General features: G+C 34.1%; 3 protein-coding genes and 1 long non-coding RNA gene across 22 annotated transcripts; 3 read left to right on the forward strand and 1 right to left on the reverse strand.

Annotated features, from left to right (window-relative positions):
• The first annotated feature begins 4,867 nt into the window (after positions 1-4,867).
• On the forward strand, positions 4,868-11,066 carry LOC148233337 (uncharacterized). The gene is made up of 4 exons (XR_015810332.1): positions 4,868-5,070; positions 5,554-9,000; positions 9,061-9,205; positions 9,274-11,066. It is a non-coding gene; the product is annotated as an uncharacterized LOC148233337 (long non-coding RNA).
• On the forward strand, positions 4,973-5,547 carry LOC148233338 (uncharacterized). The gene has a single exon (XM_088189377.1). The coding sequence runs from the start codon at positions 5,120-5,122 to the stop codon at positions 5,456-5,458; it is 339 nt and encodes a 112-aa protein (XP_088045503.1). The 5' UTR covers positions 4,973-5,119; the 3' UTR covers positions 5,459-5,547.
• Positions 11,067-11,073: 7 nt separating the features above from the next.
• Positions 11,074-19,161, forward strand: LOC148233339 (cilia- and flagella-associated protein 36). 19 transcript variants are annotated; one of them, XM_088189371.1, is made up of 8 exons: positions 11,074-11,128; positions 13,367-13,443; positions 13,505-13,730; positions 13,822-13,898; positions 13,968-14,171; positions 16,047-16,162; positions 16,229-16,460; positions 18,822-19,161. In XM_088189371.1, the coding sequence occupies exons 3-8, from the start codon at positions 13,619-13,621 to the stop codon at positions 19,074-19,076; spliced, it is 996 nt and encodes a 331-aa protein (XP_088045497.1). In that variant the 5' UTR covers positions 11,074-11,128; positions 13,367-13,443; positions 13,505-13,618; the 3' UTR covers positions 19,077-19,161. The 19 variants fall into 19 exon arrangements, with proteins under 19 accessions (XP_088045497.1, XP_088045490.1, XP_088045498.1 ...); XM_088189364.1 differs by lacking the exon at positions 13,367-13,443 and adding an exon at positions 11,776-11,860 and having other exon boundaries at positions 11,088-11,199; positions 13,493-13,730; XM_088189372.1 differs by having other exon boundaries at positions 11,088-11,199.
• LOC148233340 (rhythmically expressed gene 2 protein-like) lies at positions 16,492-17,288 on the reverse strand. The gene has a single exon (XM_088189376.1). The coding sequence runs from the start codon at positions 17,241-17,243 to the stop codon at positions 16,506-16,508; it is 738 nt and encodes a 245-aa protein (XP_088045502.1). The 5' UTR covers positions 17,244-17,288; the 3' UTR covers positions 16,492-16,505.
• Positions 19,162-19,811: the final 650 nt, after the last annotated feature.

Here is a 19,811-nt window from a genome sequence, read left to right on the forward strand (position 1 = left end):
TAAAATTAATTTAATTAAAAAATGTGGACGTATGGAATAATACGACGCGACATTTCAACAATTTAACGCTACTAAAATGACGTTTTACAATCTTGGTACACATGTTCCGTCCTGCTTGCTCAAGTACGCACGTTATCGCAAGCTTGACAAGCTTGCAAGATCAATATTTTTGTACAAGCATACTTGAGCGCATCTGTAGGTGAAATGCTTGTGCAAAAGTATTCTACCTACGCTCAAGCATGCTTGTACAAAAAGATTGATAATGCATGCTTGTCACGCATACGTGCAGGCGCATACGGTGAGATACATACCCTTTCAACGTGAGATACTTACCCTTTCGTGACGAGAATGAGTGAGAAAAAGTGGGCGCGCGGAACGCATGTAACGCACGCCCTTATCTCTCACTCACTCTCGTCACCTAACACGCGAGCGAGCGAAAGGGAATATATCTCACCCAACGCGCCTGGACTGCAGTGCTGTAACTCAGCGTACGCTACGGATTCTAATTTTTATATACATATATAAAAAAGGTTTTGAGCGGCTGATACAGACTAACATAAATAAAAAATTCTGGTTTATAATATATGTATGTATTGTTGATATTATATAACTTAATATAATTAAGACGCAATTATTTTGTTGCAAAGTATTTTTTTTATCACAATAATTTATTGAGATTTAATCAGTGTAAACATAGATTGCTTTTTGTATCAACAAAAATATCAGAGATGGCTTTTTTAACTGTCCCGATTTATAGCTTCATAATTATGGTAAGCCTAATTTTAGCCACATATTTTTGTTGAAACCAGAGCTGTGATTTGGAGTCGAAAAAGATTTGGAGTGGAATAGTATGTATTTACTAATATCTTTCACACCTAATTCGCTAATGCTTCCAATACACTTTCTGGAAGTTGTCCGAGTCGAAGCTACAACTGAAGTCGGCCGAGATCTACGACTTCGAGTAAGCGCCCACACTGTCGCAGATTGCATATGCCCGCGAATTTCGCGACGTGCATGACGTTCGGACGGCGGCTGTTGTCACGTACAGTCGTCATATTTGTGCGCGATAGAAAAAAGTGCCAAATAATCGCAATATTTAAATTGTCATACTATTAAAATTACACTACTGATAATTATAAAAGTTTGCGTGGGGAGTCACCAATACAATATTAATGAAAACTTTTCTGTCGTAAATATTCAATTTACGCAAAATCTTTGTCGGCTTTAGCAAAATGCCATAAGGCATAAAAATGATACTTGAGAATACGAACACCACATGTGGGACTATCCTAGAATTTGTCGCCATCGATTCTAAATAAGAATTAGTTATGGTCTGACATTTATATAAACCAATCTAGGAAAATATATAAGGATATTGGAAAAGATTTTTTTTAACAAAATCAAGTACTACTAATTATTTTTTAATTATTTAATTTTATATGAAAAAAATAGATAACAACGATATCTGTTAGAATAATATACTATCAAAAATATAATTAATCCCTTTGGTGCCCTAAAATATTCAAAGATGTCAGTAAGAGGCTGTTGAAGATCGAGTTTCATAAAACATGTTAACATGCGTCCCACTGTAGCATGCGGTATTATAACTTGACCACGTGACCACGATGCAGCGCTCGTCATGCGTGTTAACCATAGGTCGCCTACGCGCATAATGAAATTCAAGCGAGTTACTCGTTCTAACTCAGTTTGCGAACCACCATATCATTATCTCTCTCACTCTCGTCACTTAAAACGCGAGAGACCGAATGGGGAAGTATCTCACCGCTCGCGCTCGAAAGAGCAGCTCCGACTTCGGTCCCTTTGACTCGGAAATATGCCGACAATGTTCGGAAGCTCTCGAAGCTGGCCAAGTCGACTGAATTACCTCCACTTTACCTCTCGTTCTCGGTCACCTCGGACAACTTCCGAGAGATTTTAGAGCAGGCAGAACCGAACTCGACCGAAGTAACCCATTATATTCTCCGTTCTTGGCCAATCTTGGCCAACTTCCAGAGTGTAGTGAAGGCATAACACATCTTCTGACTCACATCATGTTATAAACATTCAGAACTCGACAGCATTTCCAATATGTATAGAAAAATCATGTAAATTGTATACCAACAATTATTATTTGTTCTTTCTTCTTTGTTGTTATTTACATGAAAAAAAAAATAATTAAAAATAAATTTTATATTTCAAGAGTATCTTATCGAAATTTTTAAATTTGGGATCGGAGTCGGACCACGCGAAAAAGTCTGAGTCAGAGTCGGGAAAAATTTCCAGCAATTCCACAGTCCTTGTTGAAACCGAGTCAATAATTTTTAATTTTAGTATTGTTTACCCTTTACATTTTTATTGTTAAAAATATGTAGGTAATATCTACATATTTTTTGTATACACATACCTACTAGGTATGTGCATACAAAATGTTATTCTCGTACAGAATTAAATTATTTTTTAATTTAAAATCCGAATAATTTCTACATAATGGATTGTATATAATTCATTTACGGGTAAAAGTTACTTTCTAAAACTGTAAATAATGAACTTTTCCCACAAATATCTGTGTGAGTAATCGAATGCATCATCAAAGCGTTTTTATCAACGTGCACTTAACAATGATCATGTGATTAACAATCTTTTATACATGTTTTAACACGTATTATCGTTTATAATATCAACATTGATATTGCCAATGATATATTTACACGTTTTCAAATATAATTTGACCTTGCGCTGACATCTTCCGTTTCGTGACCTGAATTCCTGTACTCACGTCTTTGTTCATCTATTTACAAATTTATGGTGAAAATATTGAGTAAAATGTTGAGTAAAAAGATTTCGACTCAAAATTTATAAATTAAAAAAAAGCGGATGCATTACAATCTTTGTTTTTCTCATATAGAGAGATGGACTACTGAACGTGTTTTATTCACTTAGATTTAATCTGGAGATAAAGTATATGACGATTTTAAGGTTTAATTCGCATATGCGCATTTAACGGTTTCTCGAAAATGTAGCGTGCGTCATTGTTGTGAGTCTTCGGACGAAACGTTCGATAAAGCGTCACATACAGATGGGAATCGCTTTGCCAGCGATTCAGAACCAGTGGCAAACGCAACATTTAGCACGAATAAAATCAATAAATAATATTACGTTAATACATATTCCATTCAATTTTGTTTATATAAGAAGTACGAATGATAGGCTTGTTGATATTCAAATTTTCTGAATTTATTAATAACATATTTTTAAATATGCACCCACATACAACACAATGACAAGTCTTTGTCTTTATCGGCCTTGCTTTCTCAGATCGACAATTAAATCCTTTAAATTACTCAAACTCCCACATTAACAAGGCCATGTGAACTATGCATTTTGATAAAATTTTATTATAAGGCGAGGTTTATTATTTTAATAAGGTTTGATTGTTTCATTCATACATCAAATACGGTATTTTTAAGTTGTTCATTGCAACGTAAAATATTATTCTGGGCTAGAAATGAAATGAAAAATAATATTGTTATATCCATGGCCTTGAGTGTAAATTGGATGAAAAAACATAAAAATGACATTAGGCTCCCACAATTAAAAAAAAAATACATCTTTAAAATAAATACACGAAGAAAAGAAAAACAGGAAATATAAAAGAACCAGATAATATTAGGATGATGATCTATAATATATCAATTTTCCTCTAATATTGTGATTTTTTCCTTATAATTACATAATATATTTATAACAAAACATTGAATATTTTATAAAAAAATATATTGTTAAAATATAAAATGAATTTATTTCTACGCATAGATGGTTATAAACTCAATTATTGCGTAAAAGTCACATAATCAGCTTCAGTGAACTTGAAATTATTTTTATAAAATTGAGGTGTTTTCTGACTATGTAGTGTGTACACTGTACGGCTTCTACACACATGTTTAGTATTTTAAAGCTGTGAAACCAACCTTATGATTTTTTCACTTCTTATTGGTTACAGCTATTTAGTTGAATTGCTATGATAGTCGATATAATTATTTCAATAAATTATCCGACTATTGGACTAATTAGGTGAAAATTTCTTAAAATGCTAAAATACTCACACATAAGAGCCTTAGGAGCTTAGGAATATTCGTTTAAATATTCGAATATTCATATAGTTGAAAATCAGGTGAATAATTTAAATATTGGAATATTAGACTGAAAACCTTAATCCTCGTGCTGTAAAACTGTTTGCTATTGTTGGTTGAATTGTTTTTATCTACTTGCACATACGGCTGTTTTGAAGGTTCCGCTTGTGACATTGAGTCATAAAATTGATTATGAGAGAAATGCTAATATTTTAAGTAAATTTATATTACATTGAGTGATTCTGTAATTAAACATTTTCGCCTTTAAATATGCCAGTTTGGGTTGCTGTTTCGATGTTCGACGAATAATTAATAACCATAGCAATATTTAAATACGTCGGCATTATAATAGGACTACATTTAGAGTAAGCTTATACTGTTATTTATTACACTTTTTTTGCAATATTTTAGTCAAGTCAATTCCTGTTACAACGAAACGAAAGATCGTTCATGAAAAAGTATCACTTGTATATCATACAATAGTTAATTATAAGATAAAAATTGGATTACTGCGTAAATTATATTTGTTTATTGAGTTAAAAATAAATCTTAATTAAAAAATAATATTATATCGAATAGCGATTCCCATCTGTGTGCTAGCGCCATTGCGGACAAGGAAAAAAAAGAAAATCTCTCATTGAGAGCTGAAATAAGAAGAATATATAAAATATAATAGAATAGTTCGATTGAAAAAAAATAATTACGTCGATCTATGTAAATAGATTTTGGATTAATTGTATATTATTAGTAATATGATAGAACTATTTGAGTACGGAGTCGCGGAGCGTCATTTTTGCGACGGGGATCTCGCGAACAAAACCGAGGCGCAAGACGGCGCGCGCACAGTCCACTCGGAGAGGCGACGGGCGGCGGTCGCTTCACCGCTGCACCGCTTCACCGCGGGGAGCCACGAGCGACGAGTCGCTATATTAGCTCACAGGTGCGTGTTTGTGTCGCTAACTGTACCCAAAGCAAAGTCAAAACCCGCGATGGGCGAAACGTTCGAAAAAGTCGAGACTCGGTGTGGTGGCACCGAAGCCTTGTCGCAGTGGATCAACAGCGTCAGGGCGAAGCGGATGGCGTTGAGGGCTCGAGGCGAGCTGAGGGCGACGGTCGTGCTGGGGCGCGCGCTCAGACGCGCAGAAGACGAACTCCTACGGCGACAGAGGGCGCGGGCGTCGCGATGGGCGCGGCTGCAGCCCCTCCTCGCCCCCGCGCCTCTTCCCCTGTCTCCGCAGACCTTCACGTGCGCAGACCGCACCTGGCAGGACGAGATCTCGCGGCTGGACGACTTCTTCGAGGATCTCGACAGCGTCCTAGTCAAATAACTTTGTCGATTAACTCGAAACAACCTCATTTTGTACTGTGATCTATTGTCTTTATTGTCGAGCCGAGGCTATGTAGGATGTTTTTTCGATTACAGTCCCTCCTACGACCCGGAGACTGCCACCTCGCGGCTGGCGTACGTCCGGCTCCGACCGATGGAGTGTGGTTTGTAATCGTATCCTAAATATAATATATCTATATATATACATACATTAATTAATTAATTAATTTATTTATTACTTACTATCATATTGATACAGTTAACTTGATTCATATTGAATCGCGATCTAGATGTACATGTTCAAATGTAACGAAGCAAATAAAATTTGTCAATTATATACGCCTCTTATTACTATTCACTGTGTATTATGCCCCGCGTTTCATGTGTGTTTTCAAATTTTCATGGCCTGCCGTCGTTGCGAATGAATCCCCGGCGCCCCCCGAGCGACGTCTGTCGTTATATGCCGGAATTAATCTCCCCGGAAGACTGCCGGAGGCGACGTACACGTATATCTAGCCTAATCTTGACGATGTGTGGTGTGGTGTAGTAGTTGTATGGTGCGAGCCCTCGCACCGAGGTATATTGTAGTTTTACAGAAGTCGAGCTCTCGATTCCGGCCGGAATACGAACGCCTCCTTTGTGGCGACGACTTCGGCGATAACTGGAAAACTGACAAACTGACAACTAGAAACGTATCCCGTCTATTAATTCAAATACCTAACGAAAATGTCTTCGTGTGTTGTTTCTTTGATTTCGACATAGGATCGTCCCATATGCCGGTAAAACCGAGGATCAGAGGTTTGAGCGGTCACTTGTTTATTGGAATACTATTATCCTCTTCTTCGGAAGGGGGCGTCACTCATGTTTTCAAGATTACAGGGAGATTATTAAATAGCCGCCTAGCTTAGATGTTCGATGGAATACTGTCGCTCACGTGATTATATAATCGCAGCCTAGCTTAGAGGTTTGAAAGGTCGATTGTTTTGGAATACCGTCGTTTGCCCCTTCTTCGGAAGGGGCCGTCATTCATATTTTCAAGATTACAGGAATATATACGCATTACTCGACTCGTAAACGTTGCCAAGAATCTGCGACACTGCGAAGAATGAATATCCGGCCGTTTCAGATTAAGAATCGCCCGAGGTTTCTTTTTTAAATCAATTGTTATATTGGAAATATTGTCGGGGTATGCCGGGGCGATGTCTGGGGGTTTATTTATTTCTTCAGATCGAGATCTCGGCGGAGCTCCAAATGATAAAAAAAATAGAGGAGATCTCTGCGCATTCTTTCGAAGCTGAGTTAACGCTACGATTATAATTAAATTGCTCTTATGAAAACTACGAGGTAAGGAGCAACGTTGATTTCTTAAAGTAGGCGATTAACTTGCTTTTCAGTTCGGCGTCGATCTGTTCCGCGGGAGCTATCGAGCGATAGGAGTAGACTAGGCGGTCCCAATGAAAGTCCCAGATTATCGAGAAGCTACGGTATTGGTGTGATAATTAAATACGTAACGCGATGCCAGTAGGGGTCGAATCGATTGTTCTAGATCGCCGCCGTGCGGTTAATCAGATAACTTCGGACCGCAGATAGCGCCCCCCGAGGTAAGGATGAGTTACTCGGCGTGGAGAGTTTGCTACATAGTTGCGTGTTATTTTCCAGTATGCCAGATTATGATCGAATTATGAGATAAACTTCAGGATAATTACTCACATTGTCGGTGCAGATGGCAGTTTGTGGTAGTTCATCATGTTTAATTAGTGCTATAAATTAATTAATGCAAAGTTGGACATCCTTCGATGGCTACACTTTGCCGGGGAAACGGGGGGGTGATTATTTACCTTTCAGGTTGAGCAGCCGTTATAGATTACTATCTAGAAAAACCTGCTTTATGCGCAAATAATATAAGGAGACAATATTTTTACTGTACTGTTATAAAAAACGAAATAAATAGCCACTTGGGAGCGGGGCCGAACATGGAAATTGTTTGCAAGAGTAGTAGGTATTTTTACTCTCGGTCCTTTGTTTTGGATTGTTTTTAGGTCATTTTTAGGTTAAAAGTTGTTCATTATCGAGGATTGCGACTACCCGTGCGTTCCCAGCCTATTTTTAGACGCCCCGATTCGATGGAAACTTGAGATGACATTTGATTATAAATATTAAAGGCCCTATCGAAGAAACGAGCGACTCGACGATCTATCACTTTAACGCAATAGCTCTGTATCGTTGCCCGAGGATGTTAGGTGTGCGGTTTGGCAAAATCGAGGACTTAGGCGGTCATATACTGTACTCTTGAGAGGATTCATACGAGGGAAGCTACGTCAAATCTAAGATAAATTAAAATACTACACTGCAAATGGCACTGGTGCTGCTATATTTTCCCATGGTCTTATAAGGGAGGGAGGTTAAATAAAAGAGATAATTTGAAGATGACAATTACAACTGCTGCTACGATACTCATCCACGGTCTTCTAAGGGAGGGGAGGTTAAATAATAAAAATATATTGAGAACTACTGCATAAATATCGACAAAATTAATACTACTAAAGAAGATAATAAGCAACGGCAGCAGGTTATCGAGCGATGGAACTGAAGAACTAAGCTGCGGCGGTGAAACGTTAACGAAGAGGATTGCGACTAGCGGACTGTTAAAGAAGAGGAAGGCGCTTGTGGTGGACGGTTAGAGAAGAGGATGGCGCTTGCGGTGGACAACTAGAGAAGAGGATGGCGACTGCGGCGGATGGCTGAGGAAGAATGCATTTACGGCGGGCATCAAAGAAGAGGATGGAGCTTGCGGCGAATTGTACATGAAGAGGATGGCGTCTACAACGGACCATATAAGAAGAGGATGGAGGCTGCGGCTGATCGTTAAAGAAGAGGATGGCGACTGCAGCGGAGCAGACCACATCAGGGCGGGATCTACAGCGGGACAGTTAAAGAAGAGGATGGCGACCACGGGAGCGGATCATCGAAGAGGATGGCTGGAAACGAGTAAAGATGGATTATGCAGGATTTAGGCAATTATTGCTATCATAATACTAAATAACTCATAAGAGCATACATTTCATTCATACTAATGAATAAACTAAACTGGTGTCGTAAACATTAAACCACTTAAAATACGCAAAAAAAAATAACTAAAAAAAGATTACAAAAAATAAGGTAATCGATATTTAAAAAGAAATAGGATTACAAAAAATATGGTAATCGGTTAAAAATAAGGTTACAAAAGATACAGTAATCCATAATAATATATTGTTAATAATAAAATACAACCGAAGTTGACACCAAATTTGAGATAATCTGCGATCGAATACTTCATTCTACACTGGAGCTTGAGAACAGATCAGGAGAGAAGCTTAACTTTGGACACACGACGTAAACTTAGCGGAATTTCTCGACATCTGCATTGGGACCACTGGACGCTGGAGCATCTGGACATCGTCAACGGAGCCTTGGAGCATCGACACCGGGGCCTAGGATCATCGACACCGGGGCATTGGGACATCGGGACGTCGTTAAACGAGAAGGCGAAATATAGACCAGGTATGTTCATATTTTATTATTTTACTATGAACGATTTGTGAAACTGAATTAATTTTATAGCTGGACGTCAAAATATGAAGATCACATTGGAACTGGCGGTGAGATTAATTATATTTCAAAATCTCATAAAACTAATTAATTTGAAACAAGCGATCGCAGCGCGATACTATTTTTATTGAGAAAGTTCCTGTTTTGATAGAGAAAGGTCTGTTAATTTCTTAAATCTGTAACATTTTTAAAGAATCACGTCATCACAGTAATTCACGTTTTAAGGACTTATCAGCTACACGCTTTTATTACAAACAATTTGCAGTAGCGTTTGCTATATAAACTAGTGCGAAAATTAGAATTGAATGACAAGTTTCCAGTATTACATCGGTGCTTTGCATAAAATATAAAGAAAACTGCGGAGGAGACGTTTTGAACGAACAATGGAATATTTTTACTATTAATTTTTTTCTTTAATTGTGAATGTTTTAATGTTATTAGTGGAGTTTAGATTATATGTGATTGTTGTATTAGTTTTATATTTAAAAATGTTTGTAAGGTTGTGATGTGATGAAATCAAAATGCATTTTCCTTAAATTAAATTTGCTGTAATGAAATACGAAAATACAAGCACAAGTGTCACTGTGTAAGTTCGAGATTAATAAGCTTTTTATGTAGTTAACGGTGAGTGTAGTTTTACTAGTGTTGTGTAACATATTTACCTATTTTTGGGCGAAGTGACTCAGTTGCGTGTTTTTACTGTGCAATATATAAACTAATAAATTATGTATGTATATATTTATATATATATATATACACGCGCACTTTCAGCATGAGAAGTAACTGTTCAAGCTTAGTGTTCTGTCAATTATTTGCATCGGGGAGTCTACCTATTAACTGAAGACTACACTGGTCCGATATCTTGTAACCGAAGACTGCACTGGTTGTTCTGAGCAATTTTAACAGACATGGAGGCGCTTTTTTATTATTTCACTATGGGTGTGGTCATCTTTATCTGTTCATGGATTCGCTCACTAAGAAGATTTTTTAAATTGAAGCATGTTATGAAGCAACCTATCACCTAGTTTGGAATCATCCTACCGTCATGTTATCTGTTGTGTATGTAATTTTTTAACTTACGTTTCACTACTGTAATATTATGATATATCACTTATATTCAGAGAATTGAGGTGTAATTGCATCGCTTTCTACTAAATGTAATTGACGTTTTTCATCTAATTTTGTATAAAAAAATGCATGAACTTTCACAATTTATTTAGATGTGCTAATTGTTTATTTTTTGTTGTTGACTCGATTGATTTTTAGGTTTTTATTTATGTACACTTAATAAACGATTGCGGTTTCCTGATTCTTCTGTACAATACGGGAGGAAAATAATACAAAACCAGGTGGTGGTAATAATGCTTCATACATTATGAATGATGTGTTCGGTGCTGTTGTTTACCAGTGAGTTGGTTGATTTCAATAATTCGAAGTTTTGTACTTGTATGGATATTACCTTTACAGAATTTTCATAGTTGTGCTTGTATTTTTGTAAATTTTAAATTTTGTCAAAAGATTCCCATGTATTTTGTTATCTAATTATGAAATATATTTTATATTGCTGGGATGGGAAGTCTGGGGGTTGTTTTGCTTCTTGATTACAGAAATTAACATCCTTGTACAATCAAATTATATGTTATGAATTGCGATTCTGTAAACACTTGCGAATTTAATTGGCGGTTCTACATCAATTGGACAAAATCATTACACGAGGACATGGATGGATTCTACTGTTGGCATCATCACTTGAAGGAAAATTTGACTACTGCAGAAGACTACTCACTAAGCGAGATTGGATATAATGAACCTCAGGAGAACATACAACACTACTTTCTAGACGACGGCTGAACAAGATGCGACTTTTTGGATACATGACAACCCTGGACAAACTATGGAGCTGATTAACGAGCAAGAAAGAAGAATAATTATATCAGTACCTATTTTCAAAAATTAAATTGTAAAAATTCAAATGATTGTTGCTTTAAATCCTTATAATAAAAATATTGTTAATGAGATATGTCTTATTCATTGTGTTCACATACAGAAAACAGCAGCTACTATTAAATTTTATATTGGTGTAAGATGCATTAAAAACTAGGGAACTGCTTATACAATTGAGTATTCGTCCTTCGATTCTATGGCGTTAGGGTTAGTTCAGGCAACATGGGGACTGTGTGGGACTTATTTACATTAGCGTCTTCATATTGTGCATTGTATTACACTTACCAATATTACTACTGACATTGATGTAAGGGCATTGGTAAAGTGTATTCAAACCGAATTTTGGTCAATAAGAGGATGCAAAAACAATTATCACTTCTCAGAAGTCAAAAATTCACGTCAAAAGCAATGAAATCGTGTCAGTGCTGTTGCAGTGGGACAGAACATGAGGTGAACAAATAGTTTCATCACCATAGGGGAGCGCAAAAAATAATTATCGCTTCTCAGAAATCAAACATCCATGTCAAAAGTAAAAAATCGTGTCAGCGCCGTTTAAGTTGAAACGTTCGGTACAATAATAGATGTTTTATAATAACCAGAATATGCCTTGTGCAAAAATTGCATTTAAATTAAATGATGAAGAAACCTGACAAAAATCTTCAATTCTATTGATCAAAATTCGGTTTAAATATACTTTGACCAATACTCTCATATCAGAAGTCCGTAGTAATATCGGTATGGATAGCAATCATATTTTTAAAACATTGTAATGTTGAAGTGCAGACAAACTATGGAGCAATATGCGAGATATGACTTCTGTTGATACTTCTTCTTCCGTCTATTTCCCCCTGAAAGTTTAGCTGGCTTGGTTTGTACTTTGGTCTTGACTAGGGATTCTAATCCCGGGATCCCGAACGATTTTCAATACCCGATGATTCCCGGGATTATAAAACATGATCCCGAATTTTTCGGATTGGTTGATTTATCAAGCACAATCGAATTATTATTGATAACATCGTTATATTTCGTGTACAAACTTGCGCGAGTTGCACGTGTCATCTGTGAATCTTTGAGGCTGTGATTCTGAACGTGCTTTTTCAGCAGCAGGCTGCTTAGGAACCAAAATCAGATCAAGGCTAAATGATAAAACACTTGATGCTTTGATGTTACTTCGTGAGTTTTATTCAAAATAATGTTTTCAATTAATTGTGTCTATGAATGTACATAGGTATGTGCATACATTGTCAAAAGTTCATTTTTTTCTTCTCAAATAAATATATAAGATCTTCCCTTTTTTATTTTTACTATATTATTTTCTATTTTAAGTCCAAGACTAAAATTATACGTACTTTATACATTGTACGTAATAAAAAACAGATGTAAAAATATATTGTATTATTCATTTTAAATTATTTTTATCGATAAAATAACATGAAAATTATCCCGGGACTGGTCTCGGGATCCCGGGATCGACTAATTGCAATACCGAAATCCCGGGATCAAAATTTTGGCCCGGGATTGGAATCCCTAGTCTTGACCTAATGAAAGTTATAAAACTATAATACTTTGGTCTTGACCTAATGAAAGTTATAAAACTATAATTAGATTTAGAATGTCAAGTTGGGTTTGGTTAATTTGTACGGTTAGGCTTGAGTTTGAACAGCAAATATACGTTTCGCAACTGTCACAAGTTTTATATACATTTTAAAGCAGCATATAATTTCACTAGCGCCTACCAGTTACATCATATTTTCGCTAGTAGAAATATACATCTATTGATGAAAATGTATTTGGAATTCACTAGAGATAATATAATTTCACCGAGAGATACATATTCACTGTAACATTCATACATCGCATGTAAACAAATAATGATAAGTATGTGAATGTAAATATGACTACATATGGAAAAGTTAAATATATAGTATAATTTTAAAAGCCAGATAAATTGTATTTTCGCTGATAAAAGTATATATCTACTATAAAAGCCTATATATATATCTACTATTGAGAAAGTAATAATCATGATATTCTGCAATTGTGAAGGGATAATTCTTGTGAATAATGTTGCAAAAGAATCTCCAAAAACGGAAAATAACTTTGATCATGAAACTAATAAACTTTGATAATAAAACTGCTAGAAAAGCTCTCGTTGAGAAAAGTGTAATGTTTAAAAATGTATTATTTTTGTAGAAACATAAATAAATGATAAAATTACAGTGAAATTCATAGAACTTAAATAATATTTTTTTACTGCAAAGTTCAATATAGAAAAAAAATAACAAAATTCTTCTTGCACACCATTTTTCAAAAGTAATTCATTTTTATTCTACACTTCTTTGAAAACATTTTGTTAACATTTCTCATATGCTAGAAAATATCAGCATTTATAGCTGTTTCACTGCTAGTTTATCATTAAAACATCTAAACTAATAATCCAATAACCGTATGGTAAGAATTTTGATATAATAAAATTACATAATCTACTATATTTAAATAGAACAAATTATAGTTACATAACATCAAATCTATTTGAGAATTTTTGTTTATGCTGTGAGTGTGTTGCCTTGGAAACGATTTTTGACACATAGAACCTGCAACATTCACTGTTAAATTCTGCTTCAACATGATGGACGGTTCTGAAGAGAGTGCATGGGTATTTGATTCCCTGATCGGTTTTTTGCATGGTCCAATATGGAATTGTCCCCTCCAAACGTTCATCGAAGAGAAGTCGCTAAGTAAGCTATTAGTTGTACTTAATACAATTCATAAACAAAAGATTTTCAATGCAGTCTGCATTTTATTGATTTTATGTGTTGTATGTTGCAGTTTTTGAGCCGACTGATGACGGCAACATAACCGATAGGAAGGAATACCTCGCTATATTTGAGGAATATAAAAACATGGTAATAATTTAATTTTTATTTGTATGTTTAATTTTTACTATTGATGATTTTTTACTATCAAAACTTAAGGTTGATTTAATGCTTGGATCTTATATGGAAGATATCGGTATTACACCGGAACAATTTGAAAGGGCATGTCAGATGTCTAAAGATAATGTCGGAGGATTACCTTCTCATTTTCACCGCAGATTATTTGAACAGATTTGGGCCGCTAACGATTATACGGTGTTTACAAGAATGATGACGCAGAGGAATGTTGAATTACAGCTACAAGTAATGTTTAACGATGATTGTATATATATACATAAAAATATTTCAAATTATTCGTTATATTATATAAGTTAGCAGGAGTATTATATCCGTACATAAAAATCCTTTGATAGTTCCTCCGTCTAGATACAGTAATATAATATTTTTAACGATATTAATTTAAATATATTTACGCTTCTTTTGGTATACTTCTATACCAAAACCTTCATATACTGCGAGCACATATTGGTCGATTATCTTAAAGTTCGCCACCATAAATAATTGTATCACAGGGACGTCATTTCAGCTTCTTCCAGGAAGAGGGAAAAAAATTTTATAACTTTTATCAAGTTTGTTTTGGGTTTGAATAGCAATGGACGTTTTGCAACTAGTCAAATTGAGTTTCATAGATATTTTACTCGTTACTGAGCGTTCCCACTGCGACGGCGCCGACACGATTTTATTGCTTTTGACGTGAATTTTTGATTTCTGGGAAGTGATAATTGTTTTTGCGCCCTCCTATTGACCAAAATTCGGTTTGAAAATACTTCGACCAATACTCTCATAGGCGACTTTCATAAATTATGTCACAGGAGGAAGCTTAGGAGGTCAGTCAACAGAATTTTGACTGGAGGGGTAGGAGGATTTCTTAAAAAATATGACTTCACGAATTTGAATTTTATTATAAGGAAACTTAATGCATTTTTATTAATTTTTTTTAATACAACAGTTTTCCTAGAACAGAACTTTAATGTGTCATTTATTTACAATATAGGCTTATAAATATCGAGTAAATCTTCTATTATAATTATAGTGAACTTTTGTAGGATATTATTTAGCAACATCGCTTTCACACATATACATATTTAATACTACATCTTCCGGTGAAAATGTATTTCGGTATGATTTCACTTAAAGGATATATTTAAAAATATAAAGTCACAATCTAATGAAAGTTGGGTTTGGTTAATTCGTGTAGGTTAGGCTTAGGTTTAAACAGCAAATGGACGTTTCACAACCGTCAAATTGAGTTTCATAGACATATATGTAATTTCACTAGTTCCTATCAGTCAATTTATATTTTCGCTAGTAAAGTTCAAATACATTTTTACCAGTAGATATATATTACTACTAGCGAAAATATAAATTCACTGAAAAATACACATTCACTGTATTATTTATACATTGCATGTAATAAATAATGATTTATGTATATATTACTACATATGAAATCATATAACGTTACTAGCACCTGCCAGATAAATTATATTTTCACTGGTAAAAATATATGTCTATCGGTGAAAATGTATTCCGATATGATTTCACTAAGAGGATATATTTAAAAAAATATTTTCGGGTTAGATTCGAGCCTGTTTTTTTGAAGGATACCAGAGAATTTCTGGTTTAGAATCACGGATGTCATTTAAGATTTTTCTAGGTCGTTTTTTCATTATTTCGTATTCATTAAGTGACAAGCATTTTTCTGACTATATTTAAGGGAGAGCAAATGCCATTATTCTCAAATGACGTCCCTGCAATCTATTAATGAGTCCTGTCTGTGCATTTGAATTAGCACAATATGTTTTTTTGGACGCAACAAGGTACTATACATTAATCACTGTTCATGTCATAAATAGTTTATCGAAGATGCTAAAAATGTTTATGAAACTCAGAAAATATTGAGACAAAAATTAAAGACGTTCTGGTTTTCGACGAAAACTATTATTAGAGTTCCATAAGTTTTGAATTTTGTATTTAAAATAATCATATTTAAAAAAAATGTGTGTAATACGCATATACTAAAACAACTTGGAAGATTCTGATCTATACAGATGAACTATCAAATGATATTTTGAGCGCAGATACAAATTCCAACTAATGATTAAATATAAATTAAAGGCATTGGAACTGATCGAACAACGTAGTGGAGTCGTTCCGAATTCTTATGTACCATATGATGAAAAGTCAAATGAGATGGAAAATAACGAAGATACTGTTTTGGAGCAAGTGAAACAGTAATATATATTTATAAATAGTGTACAAATGTTATATTCTCAATTATTAACACTATAAATGTACAGGTTAAGTTTGGAAGAAGTGGATAATGATCTTGTGGAAAATGACGCTATATTAGATGAGGGATTGTATAAGGAAAAATTATATTTAAAATCGGCATTAGATTATTTCAAAAAAGACGTATTGCTTAAAGATACTGAGTTACCGGAAAAACTGAGTGATCAAGCTGGAGAAACTTCCGTGGAAAAAATAAGCAGACAATCGCAGCAATTCGTACAACCGAAGCCTTTAAAGGAGGTAAGTTTGTGATCTCAATAAAATTTAAATACATATACAATCATTTTATTTTACAAAAATATGTTCATTCTTTACAAAGTATTCAAGTAATTCTATAAAACTAGAAAACGTCTCTTTTGTATCGTTATTTATTTGTGAATTCATTTTATCATTTACAATGATAGAATGCCATCCGGAACGCCTAGCTCCTTGAAAATCATTCTCGTAGTCGTCTCCAATGTGTAGCGCTTGATAGTTACTTATAGAATCGATTTTAGATTCTTCTAAAGCTTTCATAAATATGCCCGGGTCGGGTTTCATACAACCGACGTCGTACGAGTTCAAAACGAATTTGAATCTATCAAAAATATTTTGATTTTTTAGCAATTCTTTTAATCTCGGATCAAAGTTTGATATCACTCCTAGCACTACGCCTCTAGTTTCGATGTAACTCAACAGATCTTCCAATCCGTCGCGTAGCTTAGTATATTCGTTCTTCTTATACTGATGTATCAATTCGGATGCTATCGATTCGACAGCACCTTCGTCGCGATAATCTTGAAAAGACTTTCTGACGATCGTTCTCCACCATTGTTCCCAACCAATGGAATCCTTACCGAAGTTCGGATGTTCTTTGATCATATGGATGTAACCGTTCTTAAAGTTCTTAGAGACGCGTTCAACGTCGACTGAAATGCCATAGCGTAATGCTACTTCTTTGTACTGTTGACCGATTGGCTGTTTATAGTGAATAAGTGTATTAGTAACATCAAAAGTCACCAATCTTATGTTTCTCATTGACATAACACCTGTCAACTAGTGACATTTGAGAACTAAACACTATATTTCGTGGCCATGCCTGAGTGACAGAAAAATGCAATTTATTATAAATAATAATCAATATCAATTTATTGCTTAGATTTAAATTAAATAAATACAATTTCTTTAATTATCAAAATTATTAGTTAATTTAAATTTTAAATATTATAAATATTATTTTTATATATGAGAGGAGTGATATCCATAATTAAAAAATAACACTCTTATATTTATTTTATAACGTAATTACGGTAGACCTCAATGAATTCGGTGAGTTTCTTGATCTTATATTGGAAGAACTTGTTTCTTTTGCCTAATTTAAAATTTCATGTCGAAAATATTGTCAGATAACGAAAGGATTTCTTTTGAAGTAAGCTATCATATTGCACTTCCAGGAGAAGCGCATACAATTTTCTAAAACTTTCATCAACCTTTTTTTTTAAAGATATTTTCAACTATATGCCCAATGAGAAATGTTGTAGGCAAATTATCAGACTTAACAGTTTCATGCAAAATTCGTGGTATGGCACAAGATAGCCAAATAATATATTTATTTTAAGAGTGTTTGTTCAATTAAATAAGACAACATATTTTTTTATTTGCGCCTCACCTATCAGTACGTTATTATAAGCATTCCACATACGTAACAATTAACAGTAATAAAAACATTGTGCTTATAATGTGCTTAAAGAATTATTTCAGTGCAAAAAAACTACTATTGAAATTCAGAAAATTTGTTTCTGTATGAATTTAATACAAAAATAATTCACGTTCAAGAAGAAGGGAGTGGAATATCATTCCGTGCCACTTATTTTTTGTGTCAAAGTACTATGCGTGAATACTTACAATTAAATTCAAATATAGAAACTGTGTAAACGGTTATCCCATCTAAAAAGCGTCTTTCACCGGTCTGCGCCTCGTCAATCAGCATGTTATTAAAATTATAAAAACATCCGCAGCAGGTAACCCGTGTCAATTAGTAATTTATTGCTAAAGGATAGAAAGGTGTAAGAATCGTTTCGTTTAATTTTTAAAATATAACGATATATTTTACATTTTAAAAATATATTTTGTGACATGATAATTATTTATAATTGGAGATTACAATATCAAACTACCATTTAACTTAAAAATACACATTAAATATGCGATTCTTACCCCTTTCTATTCTTTAACAATAAATTACTAATTGACGATTGGCGGAAGACGTTTTATAAAAGCGTCGCCAATAAATCGCCTCGGTGATCCCAGCGTAGCTTCTGTTTTGTCAATCGTATCTATAGTTTCTGTATTTAAATTCAATTGTAAGGATTCACGCGTGGTACTTTGATTTTAAAAAATAAGTGTGAAGGTATCATCAAGAGAAACAAATTTTCTGTATTTCAGTAGTAGTTTTTTTCGCATTAAAATAATCTTTTAAACACATTATAAGCACGATGTTGATGTGCTGATAAATATTTCTCGTCACTAATTAGAATAATTATATAGCATGATACATCTTCATTATCGGTATTGTTTCTTATCTGTGTAAGTTGTTATTACATATTATTTTTATTATTTAAGGACATCGTGAAACGTCAAGAGTATTTGAAACAACAACGCGATAAACTTTTGACCCTGAAGCGACAAATTCGAGAAAAACAATTGGAAACATCAGAAAACGAGTCTATACCGACGACGAGGCCAAAATCGGCTAAAACTGCAAAACTCGTGTTGTCCGGAGAACCAATCGAAAAGCCTAAAACTCAGGATAGTTCACTGCAATTACGTAAAGCACTTGCTGAGAGATTGCGCTCTGAAGTGGTAGAAAAATCTTAAATGTGTGGCATATTTATTTAATTTTCATATCTAACACTGAATTGTAAGTTTCAATCGCTTTCACAAATAAATGTATCGCATTGTACTGTCGTAAGATAATTTTATATTAACCCTCTCTTTCTATGTTATAAATCATATAAGTTATAATAAGACTATGTTAAAAGTTGAAACGAAATAACAACACAATTTTGAATTCTTATATATATATAATATATTTTAATTTAGCAGCTTATCAAACTAATTACATTAGAATAAAAATAGTTGCTAGCGTACATATATTACAGCAGTTGAAAACTCAACTTTCATTTTTGAAACGTTTGTGACATTACTTCTTTATTTAAAAATTAGTCCATCAGTAACGAAATATACACATCATGTTGACGAATTATACTTTTATTATATGTATATAATCTCTCCGCATATAAATAAATTAAATAACATAAATTGATTGAAAATAAAGTAATATACGTATTACATGAAACAATGTCACACAAATCTCGAGATGTACGTTGAATATTTACAACAATAAAATGATCGTTCATTTTGCTTTTGAGTAGCAGATGTATAATTTGTATATATTATTATAAATAATCTTGGTATTACATTATTACGGGAGACGTGTGAGATCATAGTAAACGGATAGAAGAGACAAAGGAGAGCTGCCATGTAATCGAACAAAAAAAATAAACAAATTTGTGCATTGAGCTTCATAAACGTTGTATAAAATCTTTGTCA

The sequence above is a fragment of the Plectrocnemia conspersa genome, unplaced genomic scaffold (assembly GCF_051122295.1).
Source record: "Plectrocnemia conspersa isolate PC_06_02 unplaced genomic scaffold, ASM5112229v1 ptg000008l, whole genome shotgun sequence".
Classification (NCBI taxonomy): domain Eukaryota; kingdom Metazoa; phylum Arthropoda; class Insecta; order Trichoptera; family Polycentropodidae; genus Plectrocnemia; species Plectrocnemia conspersa.

Coding starts and splice junctions, on each gene's coding strand:
- LOC148233338 (XM_088189377.1), top strand. CDS start 5,120: ATGGGCGAAACGTTCGAAAAAGTCGAGACTCGGTGTGGTGGCACCGAA.
- LOC148233339 (XM_088189371.1), top strand. CDS start 13,619: ATGATGGACGGTTCTGAAGAGAGTGCATGGGTATTTGATTCCCTGATC. Junction 13,731..13,821: donor CATCGAAGAGAAGTCGCTAA/GTAAGCTATTAG, acceptor TGTATGTTGCAG/TTTTTGAGCCGACTGATGAC. Junction 13,899..13,967: donor TTGAGGAATATAAAAACATG/GTAATAATTTAA, acceptor TCAAAACTTAAG/GTTGATTTAATGCTTGGATC.
- LOC148233340 (XM_088189376.1), bottom strand. CDS start 17,243: ATGTCAATGAGAAACATAAGATTGGTGACTTTTGATGTTACTAATACA.